At 44.6% G+C, this 17,821-nt stretch overlaps 1 protein-coding gene across 4 annotated transcripts in view; it reads right to left on the bottom strand.

Moving 5' to 3' along the window:
- rbms3 (RNA binding motif, single stranded interacting protein) overlaps positions 1-17,821 on the bottom strand; it is a 253,458-nt gene that overhangs the window by 36,549 nt on the left and 199,088 nt on the right. For all 4 annotated transcript variants that reach the window (XM_047604581.1, XM_047604584.1, XM_047604585.1 and 1 more), the window contains one exon: positions 6,900-7,006. In XM_047604581.1, coding sequence (XP_047460537.1) covers positions 6,900-7,006 — 107 coding nt within the window. The remainder of the gene's footprint in view (positions 1-6,899; positions 7,007-17,821) is intronic.

Below are 17,821 nucleotides of genomic sequence, written 5' to 3'. Positions count from 1 at the left end.
GTCGTGGTGGGGGCTTTAGGAGTTCAGGAGAGAAACCTGTACTCCGCAATCCTTCATCTGCATTCCTGAAGGTTCTCTCCCGGAGGAGAGCTAATCCGATTTCTTTTAACAGGGGGCTGCTGAGGACGGCAGATTTCATCAGCATATACACGACGACCACACACACAAGACACAACTTCTCCCTTCCTCCTTTCTCTTCAACACTTATCTCTTTACCATCTTATCTGATCTTAATCTACACCCGTCCTTTCTCTTTGCCCTTCTCGGCGCTAATATAACGTTAAACACTTCAGACAAGTGATCTAAAACCAAGACAAAACAGAAAATTTGAAATAACCTTCCGACATGTTTAATTGTCCTTCTTCAACATCTTGTTATCCTCCTTCCTCTCCTTACCATTCTCCCTTCATCCCTCACTCACCTCATCTCTTAATCTACACCCGTCCCTGCTTTCTCCTTTGCCCTCACTCCTCCTGAGGGCTGCCTACACTGAGCTATACAGTTAAGGGAACAGTGGCTCTCAGGACCGAGGGGATAAGTGAGTCTGGACCAAAGCCGCAAAAGTGAACAAAAAACAGAAAATCTCCTTGGAATGAATAAGCCTTCGCTGGAACAAGTGTGGTTGCAAGTGTGTGTCTTTGTGTGTGCTGGGAGGGCTTTGTGTTCAATTTGTGTGAGTGCATTTGTACAACTGCAGTGACCCTGGGCTATTTAATTATTTTCTTCTTTATTTGTATTTACTTTTCTTTTTCCCTGCACCGTCTATGAAATTCGCTGCATCCACGCACGCAGTAATGTAACGCTCTCTTCTCAGGAAATGTCAGGTCAAGAGATTCTCAGCATCAGCGTGTTTTTGTGTGCGTGAGTGTATGTTCACACGCGTGCTAATAGCAGTGGCAGACATGGCCAGCTGTCTGGTGAGGCTGAAAACTCCCCTAAGTGCTGCCCTTGGTTCTGAGCGCTGATACATTCCACAGCAGCGAAGCTCCTGAACGGGGACCCTGCATAGTCAACGGCTGAATACTGATGCAGTCAGCTTCTGGCTCCGTTACAGCAAACGGGAGAGGAAAAGGAAAAGACGCAGACAGTTTGTGTTTGTGTATTTTGTCAGAGCTTCCGCCAAGACTGGAAGAAAACTTGACTTTATACTGTACAGACCCCGTGAACAAAGCTCGGTCCTGGCAGAAGCTGCAGGGAACAGTCCTGACTTTCAAAGCTGAAGTAGATATTTACTTTCACTTTGCTTACTTCCTCACTTCATGCATTAAACAGGGGTTTTCTGCTCAGAAATTCTAAGAGTTTGCACAGCCGTACCCAAAAATGCGTACACCGATCAGGCATAACATAATGACCACCTTCCAAATATTGCGTAAGTCTTATGTTTCCAAAGCTGTTGTTACTCATTAGAGAACGGACATGGGCCTTTTGAAGGTTTCTACTTTTGTGGTGTCTGGCAACAGGATATTGTTAGTGGGGGCCTTTGGGTTCAGTGGGTTGAGGGGAGTGGCCTCTGTGGAAGCAGTGTCATTGTCTAGGTCTGGTCTACGTAGGTGGTACATATCTGAGTAACCTCCACACGAATGCCAGGTCCAAAAGTTTCCCAGCAGAACATTGAATTGTCACAAGACGGTCAATGTTATTTAACTTGTACTGTCAGGGGTTTTAATGTTGTGGCTGATCGGTGTATTTCCATAAGAGGCAGCATAGTGATGGCTGGATCCAAACTCACCAAAGATCTGTGGAGGGTGACTCAGTTGCATCTTTGTGCACTCAATCATTAATTCAACTTTAGGAAGTTGTGAAGAATTATTTTGCATTAATATCTTTCCAACTGTGCTCGAGGGCTTACAAAATGAATTTTGTCTTACTAATATAGTCTCAGTGTGATTGTAAATGTATTTTATCACAGCAATAAAGCAGCTTTTGTATGCATAATTTTGTTTACCACGGCGCGTAAAAACACACAAAAAAGGACAGCCTATATTAGCGACTGTGAGCACACCTGCTGTACTGTTGCAGGGGAAACCGAATCACACACACACGCACACACACACACGCACACACACACACACACACACACACACACACACACACACACACACACACAGCCTCACTCCCTCCTTGTATTTTTTTTTGTGCCTTTCGTACACAGATTTGCTCCCTGTTTTTCCTTCTGCCTGGTGGCCACACACACACACACACACACACACACACACACACACACACACACACACACACACACACACACACACACACACGCACACAGACATCTGTCAGGCTTTCACACAGAGTGGAAAGCTGAATGTTTTTTTCATTTACAGTCATTCCCCCAGAGTAGGTGCTTGAGAAGTGTGACTTTGAAAGTTTTTTTGTGCGTGTTTGTGTGTGTGTCGGTGAAAAAGAGTCAAGAAATAAAAAACTGGGATGGGGAGAGAGAAGAGAATCAGCACCCATGGGCACTTTGTGTTTGCGAGTGCATGTGGATGTGTGTGTGTGTGTGTGTGTGTGAAAGAAAAAAAAAAAACACGGTGACTAATATGTTTGTCAGCATGAGACAGTGAGAGACGACACTTTCTCCCACTTTGGGTAGTTTACAAGAAAATCTGTCATATATTTCTCAATCCTCACCGCTAGCCACCCTGCAGCACTCAACCCCTTGTAACTCCTGACTGATCATGCAACGTGTTCTCTCAGTCTCAGTGAGTCACTTGCTCTGTGTCTCTCCGCATGCTGCTGTGGGACCGAGGAAATCTTCAAACGTGGGGAAGAAGAGACGGGGAGGGACAACGCGGAGGAGACTATGAGAAGGAAAGGAGAGCGCGTTTAGAGACGGAAAGAGAGGAAAGGAGTGAGACGCGCGGTAGAGGGAGAGGGGGAGAAGGAGAAGGTAATGGATTGTGCAGGATGTCGCTCCCCTTCATCTGCCTGCCGCAGGGAGCGAGGTGAAGAATGGCCTCGGCTCTGATAAACAGACTAACATGCGATGGCTATCTCCAATCTCTCCTGCTTACAGCTGATCAATGATTGCATGCATGCACACACACGCAAGCCAATCTATATTTAGGAGGGCTTTTCTATTGACCAGTCTGAGGTAGATTTATGCAGAATTCTTTGCAATGTGAATGCTATAAGGTCAGCTGGACTGTGTCTGAAAGTGATCCGAGTGGCACGTTAAACACATGTGCAGCTGGTACAAATTAAAAGTTTTAAGAGAAAAAAAATTATAATAATCAAACTCAGCTATCTCCCAACTCATTCACTAAGTTGGATTTTCTTCCTTTGGCTTCAAGGGTGTATTGCTAAATGAAATCTTAAACCTAAGCTCAAGCCCTCAAGTTGCAATAATTCTAACATCATCCTGGATAAATCTCATCCTGAAATAATTCCTTCAAGGCAAATTGCCCTGGTAGGTAGACCAGCTAAAATAACACCAATTAGTGAAAACCTCCTCAGTTTGAAGGTCTAAATCTCAGCCTGTGTCTCTGAAGGATGGCAAAACAACAGCCCATAAAGAGAAAACTCACACACACACACACACACACACACACACACACACACACACACACACACACACACACACACACACACACACACACACACACACACACACACACACAGGAATAAATAAATAACTAACAGCACACGGGGGAACGCGCAGCTACATTCACAAACACTGCCTTGAACTCAGGCAGTTAAACCTCGGCCTTTCGCGATGTCGTCATGTCTTAACACGGGGTAATGAAAAACATCGCGGGGGGAGGGTACGAGAGGCAGAGACAGAGATGGAGAGGAGGAGAGGGGGGTGATGCGGAGGAAGGCACGGGGAAAAACTTTAAACTGAGACACACACAGACGTTCGACTTGAGCTCAGGGGTGTGTTCAGACAGAAAAGTAAGCAAACGTTCACAAGTATTTGCATTTATTTGCTCTGCAGGTACAGACCATAGCTGCAAGCTAGCAGCAACTGCATAAGTATGCCTCTATGTTTTTTTTTTCTGTTTTCTCTAGAAAGTCTGTCACCCTTCCTTTTCCCTCTGGCCCCTCTATGTTTATGAAAATTGTTCAAACTTTACTTCTTTGCGTCAACCTGAGAAAAAAATGGCATTTTAACGGCGTGCTATCTGAACACAGAACAAGCTGTGTGCTGAAAAAGCTGCGTCTCAATGTGCTTGGTCCTGGACTTATTCATTAACAGATGTGAATTTAAAAAAAGTCTCAAAATGCTGCACATCAAGAGCATTTTTTTGTAGCATTCAAAAAAGAAATACACTGCAATCAAAGCATTTATGGCGTTTGAATGCAATTTACTACACTCGACAATAAAACTAATTTACACCATATCCACTGTGTCTCAGTTGTAATGTGAGCTTATTATGTCAGAGTGGAAACAAACCACAGTAAATCAGGGAATTCTGGTGTCACTGCCAAAAAGTTAAGAGGCAGCAGGGAAGGTGCCAATGCCAGTGAAGAGGCAACTAATGAAGATTGTGATGGTGCTTCAGCTACCCACTTAAACATAATACCAGCAGCTTAGGGACCGACAGGGCTGGACACTAAAATAAAAAAAACATAATAGAAGACGGATGTGGAACAAAAAGGAAAGACAGACTGTTAACGAGCACCAGAAAAAACACTAAATAACAAAATCAAAGCCAAAATAACAAAATCAAGAATGTCAAGGCATCATATTCTTTGTATTATTTGTGGATCAACATGTGCCACTAAGTAAGGTGTTTGATCCCAAGCCATACGCAAGACATTAGCTGTAAAAAAGAAATAAATAAATAAAAAATCTTCCAGTCATATCCTGTCTTAGATTGTCTGGCAGCTGGCTCAAATGCGAAATGGCACGTGTGAGCTACAAAACAGAAAATAAATTAAAATAAGTGTGCAGGAAATTATTAAATTGACAACAGGTTTATGACATAATTTACAATGCAACAGATGTGCCTGGTTGGGATATCAAACACAAATACAGCAAACAACAGCTAAAGTTTATGCAACATAATTAATGAATAGATTTTTGCCCAAGTTCTTATTCTCTGCGTATTTACAAAGGTCAGAAAAGACCTAATTCACACATAAATTAAAGGTTTTCGATCTATTTTTTGGTAATTCTTTAAAGTTCCTAAACTAAATAGACAGATTTAAATCTCTACAGTGTTTGTTCTTGTAGTTCAAGCGATAAATCTGCTGATGTAGGTCGAGTCCATCCCTCGAAATGGTTTTTGCACGCTGGCTGAAATCCTATTGATAGCCAGTGAGTACATGCGTGTGTTAGAGAAACCATGTCTGCTGAATCTCCTACTCTGTTTAGCTTCATACTGTAAGCAAACACAGTTTCATCAGCGTTAAGATGACACTTAATGCCTGCAGTCCGTTCGCTTTTAGAGCTGTCCCTTCAATACTGAGGCAGCTAAAGCATATTTATGGCACACACAGTATATAGTTTTATAGTTATGTGTGAGCGAATCAAAGCACTTAGCAGAAGCGGTTGTAGCATATAAACACATTTTACAGTGTCAGCGTAACATGCTAAGCAGCCGTATTAAACTCAGATCAAAAATCATGTGCGCAAAACTAATGCAGCACAAGGGCAAAAGGGGTGTTTCCTCTCATTTGATAGCGTCCTCCATATTGCACCCTTCAAAAGAAAGACTCATACACTCGTCTCACTTTACTCTAAGTCAGCCCTGTCAATGTGAGGACCTGTGAGGGAGTGTAGCAGAGTGATTTAGGTTAAACACGCTTCACCGGCTTATAGGTGTTAGGGCTGCTGAACATGTGATGGACGGACACGAACAATCACACACAGAGCCAGTGTAGTTTCCACCTACACCGTCTCAGCGCACACATACTGTACCTCCACCACGCACACAGACACGCAGAGTGCATGTGTTCTCTGAAGGACAAATACTTGATGTCTCCCGGTCGCCGCTACCTTTGCCGTTTCAGCACAACTGTCAGCCTAACTAAGAGCATGTGAGCGCAGGTGCATGCATGTATTTTTTTTTTTTTTTATGCAGTCTGGTCTGAAGCACTCCTCTGAGTGTCTCCTCTGTGTGTCCTTTCCCTTATAGCAGGTCAGTAGCATAGGAAGAGATTTTAACCTTGTCTGCATGTTACCGCGCCGTATCCAGTTTCAGGTTTCCCAGCATTCTGATGTATGGCGGAAATATATGGGTTCAGTGAGGCGTTTGGCTTGAGATGCAATTTACATGACAGCTCATATACATCCGGGGGGAGTTTGATCGATATCTAGACTATTTTTCTTGTATTTTTTATTTTTTTTATTTTTTTTTAACAGCACCATACTTTAGAGTAAATACAAATGGCAGGCGGTAATGGTTTACATAAAACCAGATGTTATGGCCAACTTCTCCTGGGGCCTCAGGGTTGGACCTGTTCTCAGGAATACCATTACCTCAAAGGTAAAGCAAAACAACCGGCTCATTCTAAAATGGAAAGGGTTTAACTCGATTTTAGTCTCCTAATCGTCAATTCTACGTAACAAAAATAGTAATTTTTTTGAAGATGGATGATAGAAATTCCACAGAGGTGGCGCTGCAGTCATCACTTCTACAACTAGTCACAGGCTCAAAGCTCTTCTGGCAGCTCATCAGAGGAGAGTAGCTTGTTTATTGCGTGTGGAATATAAATAAACTTGTGAAGGTTAATTGTTAACCTTGGCAACAGCTGTTTGACAAAGGTTATTATCACAAGGCTCATCAAGTATGTAGCTGTGGCCATACGATAACAGGATCATGTATATGGGAAGTGGGTGGGTGGGTGGGTGGGTGGGCGTAGCTTCATCACACTTACTCCTGGCTGATGACTTTGTGAGGCGCTGGATGTATCATGTAGGATAAAAATTCATCTGCACCGGTGCAAAATCTTACCTCGCCTTCTCTGTGCCACGGCCTCCCGTTCTGAGGGTACTTGCTCTGGCTTTGGCGTTTCTTCTGCCCTCCGTCTGCAAATTTGCAGAGCAAAGGCTCCGTGGGAGCTGCACAGAGGAAAGGAGAAAAAGAACAAAATCGTGTTAGAAGGAGTGCATCGTGCGACCCCTCAGAAAGACAGTAACCCTTTTGAGACCCGCGAGTCTCTCCTCTCCTTCCACCATCACATCTCATTCTCCCCCTCCCCCCCCCCGCCTCTCTGCCGTACTATGGAGCTCTTAGACAAATTCCCAGACCAGCAATGTTGGCAGTCCCTCCCTATCCTCACCCAGCCTGGCAGCCCATGAAAGAGCAATGCAGGGTATTGTTGAAATAATAATCACAGTAATCGCTCTTGTAAATACCTCTGAGATGGTAATGCAGGACCGCTCTCTCAGCCAAAGCTTATTTCTAGAAGGCGTTCCTGTTCCTGACGCATAATCCCCGCATGTTTTACTATAACAGCCACCTCCTTGTTTATTTGAAATTTTATGTCTTTTTCCACTCGACAGTCTTCAGTGTAAGCACCTCACTGGGTTGTGTTATTTGAGTAAAGGCTGTTACAGAGATTAATTACGCCATTCTGAGGGGCAAACACTAGGGGCAGTCTAACCTTTTGTGCGACGACGGAGCCAAAAGTTAAGAAGGATTGAAAAATGCCCTCACTTTGGAGGCTGTCTATCATCAGCAGCATGAAGCATAACATGAAATAGCTCGAGTTAATCCAATTAAAGACTGAGAAAGGCGCAACCCCATCTAAGCCGCCTCCATATTATCAGCCTTTTGAATGCATAATTACCAATAGAAGGTCGATGAAAGTGTTGTGATGACCTATGCCGCTGTAAAGATAACTTCTCAAAGGGCACTTTCTCACACTCGAGCTGCAGGTGAGCAGCGAAACAGGCAAAAAATTGATTCCAGGTAGAGCACTCTCCTGATGAGATAGTGTAGAAAGGGAGGAAATCTGAAGAAAGACACTCGAGCAAAGACGGGGCAAAAAGCATGAGAAAACGAGTGGCTGGCTTGGCTGGGGATCTGGGGGTCTTTAAAGTGTCCGTCCCCTTTTCAGACTGCGTCAGCAAGATCGGAATCTCTTGAGAAGCAGACTGTGGAGATGAGTGAAGGGGAAAGGGAGCCAGATGTATAAACTTGTAGAAGCACAGGATTACAGAGCATAAAAACAAGAAACAAAGAAACTGCGGAGGAGATAAGCGAAATGGCTGACCGAGAGGGAACAAGGGAAGAAAAGTGTGAGCCTATACCGGGATCAAACACTCGCTCCCTGGGAGCACAGTTCAGCTATCGTGCAGTTCGGCCCGAGCCAGCGAGCTTGTCCAAACATGGAGCTGCTGCCGCCCCACACCTGGCGGTTTTTTCGGAGAGACCCGGCGGCTCTCCTGTCATCGCATTCGCATTACGGGCCTGGCAGCTCGTGACAGGGCTGCTCTGTGACGACGCGGGCCAAACGACGGGGCCCCGTCTGCAGGAGGCTGAGCAACGGGACCTTTCATCGCGCCGTGCCAGAGATGACACCCACAGAGAGAATTGTTGACGCTTTAATCTCCACTCCCAGATGTTAGAGGTGCTTGATAGTACCACAGGATCACAAGGCAGAAGAGAAGGAGACGCCGTTGAGATTGACAGTGATAGCAGCGAGAAAAAAAATAAATAAAAAAATACCTGGAGAAGAGTGAACTTCTTCATAACACGATGAAATTACTTAAGAATTAATCAGCTATCCACATGACTTGTTTATTTGTTCTCAGTGCTGCAACGGCTGCCGGATGCTGAGGATAATTATTAGTTTGTTACATGAGGTGTCTGACATGCAAATGAGGAAAGGCTTGTGGAGCTAACAAAATTGTGTGTATGCCTGTTTATGGCTAAAGGGATAGCATGGGGCCAAACATGCAAACAAATTTCTCTAAAAGAAAGAAAAAAAACCACAAACGTGTTAGTGTGTTTATGTGCCTTTAGGGTCTACTATGGGACCAAACTTTTCAGAGTCAGCCCAGGAGAATGTAGCTAGGAAGGGAGAGTGAGCAAGTGTTACAGAAGAAAAACAACAAAAGCTCTTCCAAACCTCTCCTCTGGCACTCTGGGAGATAATTAGCTATCGGAGAAATTTGGAGAATCTGACACAGAGCACGCTGACGTTCCCCCTGTGACTACATCCCCAGTTCCCACAGCGAACTAGCCAATTTGTTTAAGACTCCAGCCCAAGATCAACAGCTTCACACCACCCCACCCACCCTGTGAACAGACTCACCGCTCAGTAGCCCTGACACACACACTCACGCACACAAGACTCCCTCTGCCCTTAAGGTTTGCCCGCTACAACCCATTTAAAATACACAGGAATACTCAGAAAGTCGCACACATGCAACACGGATGCTTGCCAGTCTACAAACCATTCTCAGACCTCTCACCACACACCGTCATCGCTGGCACAGCCCGAAATAAACTAGGCCACAGACTGCACACGCTAGCTTGCTGATGCTGCATCTTGAGTACAACGCGTTTCACACTGGCCTCGTAATATGTGTTGCAGGGGGCCGCTTAAAAAACGGTTATGAACCAATTTGCTGTACTTTAATGATCCTAAATCATAGGAAAAAGCATAAAGTACTTTTGGTCGGAGGTCAACAACTGCTGCTAACAAGGTGCTCCATGGGAACTCTTAATTGTTTTTTATGTGGGTTGCCGTAGGAACTGGTAAACACGTTAACAAGGGGTGACTGCAGGCATAAGCACATGCATGTGTGCTTTGTAGTATGCACGCCACCACACTCGTGCGCACATATGCACACACCACAATGGAATAGTTTAGTGGGAGTAATATGCATGCACTTCTAGCCTCATTTCATCACAGCCTTGGCTCAGTCATACTCTTCACTGTGGATTTGGTTTCCAAAGAGATAGTCATGGTTTTCTGCTCATCAATAGACACATTACCACCCATTAAAATGAACAAAGAAAAGCGTGCAGATGTCCTCCTCTCTATAAGACAGTGCAATTACAATAGCAATTCAAATTGAAGCTTGTTGCAATTTTTTACTTATTAGCGCTGTGCGCATGAGTAATTACTGTAGCTCCAGTTGTTTCCTAGGGGCCAGCATCTGGACAAAATCAGCCCTTTGGCTACAGACAAGCACAGTGCCTTTTCCCTCTGGTATGTAGACAAAGAGGGCTTGAGAGCTCCAAGTTCCAACTCTATAACTTCTTGGTGTATGAATGCAAATCAGCACATGTGTTATAACACACCACTTTCAGCAAATCATATATTCATTCTCTGCTAGGAACAGGACTGTCCGTGTGTTTTGGACTGGATGATGAAATCAATGCAGGAATGCCTCCAGAGTTGCACGGGAGCTGGGTGAAAGGTTTTGCTATGTGAAAAAAGCCAGCTTTTCACCATCAAGACTGTTACAAAAGAGGCCTCTCAAAAGGGTTTGGAGTCAAACTGGGCTGGCCTTGCTTTGCTTTGCTCAGAGCGTCCAAAGCACTAAAGAGGGCAAACAGAAGGAACCGTTCAGCCACTTGTACCGAAATGTGTCAGTCTGAAAAGAGTCAGTGTCAGGTATCATTCAAATTTTACTCCGGTTAAAAGTTCTCGGTGGTTCTAGGCTCGTAGCTGCATGGGCTACGCGTCGCTTTAAAGTCTCATGCTTTGCTGTGTTTTGTTGTGTTTGAAGACAATGTGGAAAAGGAACAAAGAGGACTGTATTTTATTGGAATTCTGCTGTGCTCTGACACTGCTCTAGCGGATCTCTAATTGGATCAACAACTGTCTGATTCCCTTCAGCCAGCTTGACCTGTCTGCCCAGACTGAGGAGGAGTGAGTCTTATGGGAAAGACAGAAAATAAGAGTGAGAGGGAGAGAGACACACACAGACACACCAAGAGAAAGACTGCGAAAGGGACAGTGTTCTAGAAATAGATAAAGATGGAGAATATCAGGAATGATAGAGAAATATATGACAGGTGGAAAGGACAATGGGAGAAGGGTTACCGACCCAAAATACATCAGCGCTGCATATATGTCGCCATTTTCAGAGCCAAACAGATGAGCTCAGAATGGCTGCCAACCAGGAAACCAAGCAGCAGCAGCAGCAGCGGCAGCAGCAGCAGCAGCAGCTTTCCTACAGGGAGGGCTTTGACGGATCCCAGTCGATAGCTCTCGCAACTGCCACGCTGGCCTCGCATCCTTCAGCGCGGAAATGAAGACAGTCTGCCAGTCGTTTTGCTGACAGGGACGGCACACATGGCTCAGTGACACGGCCCAATAAATGGAGCAGGCGCATGGCAGCGAGCGACACAAAGAGGAGAGGGAGATAGATGGAACGACAGTTACAGTGTCACAGACGAAAACAAAAGACGCGAGGAGACGGAAAGAGACAGAACGGAGAGAGACTCGCTGAAGGTAGAAGTGACAAGCACAGACCAGATTTTCATCCCTCCAATCCATATTGGATAGTTCATGTATCTGTGTGGGATGAGCCCGGGGAGAAGGATGTCAACAACGCCTTGCTTCTCACTCTGCATCTCTGGTACACATGCTCCATGGCTATTGATCAGCTCCAGCTCAGACTTTGCCATAGAGGGATTCTGAATCACGCCAGGCGTTTCAGGCCTGAGATGATATTATGGATTACGGGAAGGGAAATGGAGGCAAGAGCCCTGGACGCGGGCGGTAGAAGGTTGATCGATGAGCTATTGCACACTTAATAAGAGTAATGCTATGTAGGGAGTCTCTGACATGCTAATCCATCTCCCAGACTCTCTGTCCATCTCGCCCTCCATAACATTTCTCTCTGTCGTGGTTGTCCATCCGTCTGTCTCTCTATCCAACTAACCAACCAAGCAGTTTTAGACAATAAGTAGGGCTGATGGATTAGATGAGCTGAGCTCCATGTGTGAGGCACTCAGACAGTCTGTAACACAAGCAGACAACTACAAATGATTGAGAACATCTTATGGGAATACTTAAACACGCAGTTGTCCAGGAATATGTAAAAATCAATGGAAAGCGATCTAGCATAGAAAGGTGAACAATATTCTGTTGAAATACAGAGGCGTCATTTTTTTTTTTTTAGCAGATGAAAATAAGGGTTTAATTGCATCTTCAAGTACTGACTCTGAATTAATCTGCTCATGCACTAAACTCGAGAGCTGCAAGTGCAGCGCGGCGCCAAACAGGCGGTTGGTTTCCAGCTGCTCCGCCAACTCGAGACGAGCTCTGAGGTACCAGTTAAACGAGAACTTAATTTTAGCTTAATCGGCTAATTCCACTTGCCATTCCCGACACCAGGGTTGCCATGGCGAGTAAACAGATAGCTAAAAAACAACGGAGCAGACAGACATGTGTGAGTGCGCAGAAATTAGGGTCTGTGTGTTTGCCAACTCCAATGACTGGCCCGCAATCCTGCATCCATATAGTGAAATAACATTTACACGGGCAGACAGTTCTCACCGCATTCATTCCAAAGGGCATAGCCGAGTGTCGCTGGGCCCTGCAGTCAGCTGCACTGTTGTGGCAGCGGCAGATGTTTCTAATGTTAAGCCACACATGCTTCTCCACGGTGCCAACTTTTGGTAGGTCTCAATATCACTGGTTGCTTTACACAGGTGGCCAGGGTGGCAATTACAGTACGAGTGGCTGCATTGTGGTCGGCATGGTACGAGGCTGAAAGCACTATTTGTAGGGTGGATTTGGAATAAGATCCCAGCTAAGAAAACGCCACGCTGTGCAGCAGGCAACGCGAGCCAACATGTCACAGATGAATCTACAAATAGCAGGCCAAACAGAAAAAAAAAAAAAAAAAAATGAACTGATGAAGCAAGAGTTCAAATGAGAGATTATTGCTTAAATACATAAACAGAGCAGGCATAACATTATGGCCACCGAGAGTACAAGTAAATAACATTGGCCATCTTTGTGTGCTGGGAAACGTTTGGGCTTGGCATTTATGTTAGACATGTACCACCCACCTAGACCAGACCAGACCAGACCAGACACCCCCACCCCATAGCAATGATGGCATCAGACATCCCCAGCAGGATGCAGCCTGACTCAGGCACACATACAAAAACCGTTAAGGAACTCAAAAAGGTGTTGACCTGGCCTCCAAATTCATTAGATTCCAAACTGATAGTATCTGTGGGATGCACTGGAACACACCTGATCCACAGAGCCCCCTCCCATCAACCTATTTTCATAATAATAATAATGAATTAACATAGAATTAAAACTACAAAACCAGGCTACAAATGAATGTTTCAACAGATTTGCTGTCTGCTGGCTGGAACCTGTGGAAGTGTCCTAACCGATGCGGCTGCAGCAAAGGGAGTACCTTGACTTTTTCTGCGGGGGTTGACTTGCGCTTTCATTGTCTATGTCACTGCCTGTGTGGGCAGACAGTGAGGCTTGCTCCGTTCCTGTTAGCAGAATATTATAACACTGCCAACGCCTCCAGTGACCCGTGAAACCTCCCATCTATAGAGATGAATCACACAGATGGGCGCTTTGTAATTCAACAGGACTGCCCATCTACTAGATCCAGAGCTAATGCTCCTCTGTATAACACTGCATCAAAGAAGGAGAACGTACGAGGAAGTCAATTTTCTTCAGAAAGCATCATTATTTATATAAAACATGAAAACTTGAATTTGCATTGGGTTCAGCTTTTATACCGTTTCCACGTAATGTTTCACCAAAAATTATTTAGGTTTATTTATCAGTGTGAGGGTTCTGCTGAGCGTGATATTTTTAAGCAGTGCTCTGCTTGACATTCACAGGCTTACACAATTTCACACAGCGCATTTCAAAGAGTCCTCTGAACAAGCAGACGCTGGGTGTTTTACTAAATAGCATTTTACTTTTCACAGAATTTCCCAAATGATCCTGGGAGTCAAACTTTTGATTCTCTTGTTATAAGAAGGGTTGTATAACCTTTAGGCTACCATTGCCTGAGAATTGATAGTGACATTTGAACAGAGGCAGAAACTAGAAAAATATGCTGCATTTACAAGAGTTAGAGACGCACGGCGAAGCACACAAAAAAGGCAGCGTGTCTGTTAACTAGGTTTCCACCGTAGGGGGTTCTAGTAACAACGGTATGGACAGAAAAGAAAATGAAATTACAGCACAATAAATGAATTATCAATAAAGAGCCCTCAATACTGTATCCGAGGGAGGATCAATATGGCAGAGCCGGGGCTGCAATGTGGGCCCAGGGCTGAGGGCAGGCCTGTAGCTGAAGGACCAGCCGGCTCGATAATGTCACTGAGGGTGATTGACGATCAATGCTACCAGTGACATTGATTTATGATCAATGAAAGCGGGGCACCCAACTAAACAGGGGGGAAGGGGGCGGATGGGTGTGTACGCGAGGGGGGATTCCATAGTGTCCTCTTTACTGTAACTGATTGGGGATCGATGAAGAGTGGCACCGTGGCTGATTAGGGATCAGGCGAGGCTCTGGCAGAGGAAGGCAGCTCTACGTGAGAGGATCTGGTTGGCTGCATGGAAACCAGCTTGTCTGAGCCGAGCAGAGCTGCAGAGGGCTGTAATTAAAGATGTGCTGAAAGAAGCTTTCCCCCGTTTGATAGAAGCTGCAGGTGCAGCTCTCTTTGCTCTTTCACTTTCAAAACAGCAGCCACAACACACACACACACACACACACACACACACACACACAATATATATATACAGTATACACTCTCTTATAGACACGTATACATACACACAAGCAAAGACAGAGGAAACTTTTCCTCCCTCACAAAAATCCATTACTCTCATCGATATCCTCTTTCTCATTTACCTTGTTTTCCAGTCTTTAGCTTAACTTTAAGAAATTATTATTGCTTTTAGTTTCTTGCTGCTGACCTAAACGATTTAAGTGCCATTACTGAATATACAGTAATGAGTTAAAGTGTAACCGTCGTTAAATTACCTTCTCTTGTTTCATTTTGGTAATATAATATTGTTAAGTTCCCACTTTTGGTACATTTCCTTTTTAAAATGTACATTTTACATTTGCTCTTCACATTTTTCACAGTTACTGTTCAGTAAATTGGCCGCAGGTGTGCCTGTGAGTGTGAACAGGTGTGTGTGCTTGTGTGTTATTATTAGGTGGTGAACAGTCAATCACAGGGCACTAGCTCATGACCATGGGTTTCCTACAGGATAAAAGGTGGATGGATGGTGTAACACTTAAATCTTACTCAGATTACATCAGAGCTGATTGGCTCATTAAAGAGCGTCCATGCGTCACATGTTGCTTTGCTGATCTTCAAACTATAAAGCCATAGTTGGGTCCATAAGTAAGATTCGCAACTCAAGTCATTTGTGCTGGCTTTGAAAGACCCGTGTACGTCTGAACTTCAAACAGAGTCTCAGACATTCCCATGGCTCATAATTCATTCATTTCTCACGTATTCTCTTTGTTCTCGAGCAGCGTTGACGCTAATTTTCCTGTGCCTGTCCAAAAAAAAAAAAAAAAGAAGAAGAAGTTGCTGACAAGAAAGTGGCATTTTTTTTGCATTCACTGAATATATCAAGTGTCGTATTACTACAGCTTTGAATCGTGTAGTGTAGTAAGGGTTGGGCTCATAAAGTGAATTAAAAATACTAAGAAGCCCAGCTTATGTTTTGGACTGCAAGTCAACAATGAAGTGCATCAATTCTTTGCATATTCAAGAGTTTTCCTCTCAATTATCCCTCAAAAGGAAAATATGAAAACGTAAAACATAACACAACCTCTGCTGGGGAAAAATACTTTATGTCCCTCTGAGGCAGAGATATCAGCGCAATAACCAGAGAGAAAAGTTGACCTGTGTAGAACTGAGTAAGTCCTTGCCTAAACATCTCAGATGTGATGAAAGGCTTTGTTTTTCTCAGTCTGTGTTAATGGGCCCCAATCGATGTGGGAGAGCTGTGTTTTTTCTCCACATGTCCTGACCCTTAGGGAAACACGGGAGAGGGAGGTAATGTGTGAGGGGAGAGATATTGACATGCAACATCAATATCACCAGGGTTCACAAATAGCAGCGCGGTTGAAGGTAAGTCCTTCCTTGAAGTTGAGGCCCACTATCTGGGACTCATCAATGCAGCGCTGATGATGGAGGTAGACTGGGAGAAGGCAACTGTATGCAAAAACAAATACCGGTGTTAAACCGGTGACATTCATCAGCACTTAGGACTTTCCCTTCCAAACAAGCCGCCTGTCACAAACACACAGAAATAACTGCATTCACCTAAACAATGTCAGGAATGTGAGGCAGCACAGCGCTGCTGCGGAGGGAAGCACACCACCGCGCTGGCTCTCATCTGTCACCAACAGCAACTAGCCCGCCAGCCGCCATGATGTGCAGCCTAATTGGAGGAGCTGATGAGGTCTGATGAGGCCAGTACTTATTGAATTCCCCGGTCTGTTATTTAGATAATGCTGGAGAAGAGCGGCCTCCCTCATCTTTCCCATTCTCATCCATTCACTGTCCCAGCAGGGGGCCGCTGGCTAATCCACTCTTGTTTATAATGGCTGTATGAACTGAGGGGATTTAGACACGGTTTCCCCTCGCTAGCACACATCCAACACTCCCCACTGTTGATTTTACCACATAATGGGTCTATTGGACAAGTTAACCAGACCCCAACACCCATCTCAACCCCCCTCGCCCTCCTTCTTTCTTTTTTTCCCTTATTCACTTGAGCAGGGGCGGAGGTAATGTTGAATAATTAGACTTTTGAAGTAACGTTCTGTTTTCTCTGCTTCTCCAAAAGCAATTACCAAATTTCAAATATGTGGCTGTTCAGTATTCTCTGGTTTACAATGCGTGTGTGTGAAAGAGGGAGAACAGGCGTGAAAAGGAAGTGTGAAGAAGAGCAGGAAAACAGCAGAGAGAAACAGAAGTTGCCGAACAGATGGCTAAATGACTGGATAACAAACTTTTAATTCTGCGCCTCAGACTGATGTGAAGGAGATGGAGACCGTGAAGCCACAGAGGGGTGCCAGGAGTGCTGCTCAGTATGGGATGGCACATTAAAATGCATTAGAACTGATGAAAAAGCCTGTGATTAATGCCTTTGCGCCACAGCACTGTAAAGGATGTCCCGGTTTGAAATGTGAAGCTTCTATGGAAAAAAATCTGCAACTAGGTGGTCGGATGTCCGTCAGTGCCAGCTGGAGTGTGGACAGGATCCAACAAAGCAAATTTACCCAGATGAGGACTGCTAGAGGAGCAACAAATACAGATGACTGCTATCCTCCAGCACAATAAGAAACAATCCCAATAGCTTATAAAATTCTAAGAACTGACTCTGATTACATAAAGTATAGATATGTTGTCTAAATATCTAAAGATGTGATGGTACGTTAGATTATAATATTATCAGTCTTAATGGCAGTGAAATACAACAGGTTAATCTCTGAAACACTTTTCTTAAAAGTGCGTACGATATATATTTTTCCCCCATTCTTTTAGTAAATCTAATAACATCAAGCGCAGCCCTTGCTGTAAAACGATACCTTATCCTGAACAAAACAAACCACACACACTTTCCACTGGGTACTAGTCCACGGAGAACACATCTATCTAGAAAAACAAAAGCCCATATTTATAGGGGTCAGCTGCTGCGGCCTTATAGATCAGGGACCGTACTGACGAGGGGGGCCATTAAGGCAGCAACATTTAAAAGCTTACATGGAGAAGGTACAACCAGGAGTTCACCAGGGGCACGGCGAATCAATATTAGCTCGACTTAGAAATCTGCTGTATAATCCTTGATCTCCAAGGCCATTTGCTTTGCTGCCTGAAATTGGATACACTCTGACTGCACCCCCGCCGCACAACCCCCTCCTCGCTACGCACAGCTCCACAAA

Source organism: Mugil cephalus, chromosome 14, assembly GCF_022458985.1.
Source record: "Mugil cephalus isolate CIBA_MC_2020 chromosome 14, CIBA_Mcephalus_1.1, whole genome shotgun sequence".
In the NCBI taxonomy this organism is placed as follows: domain Eukaryota; kingdom Metazoa; phylum Chordata; class Actinopteri; order Mugiliformes; family Mugilidae; genus Mugil; species Mugil cephalus.
The sequence above is the reverse complement of the archived record's forward strand: the minus strand, read 5'-3'. Positions and strand labels throughout refer to the sequence as shown.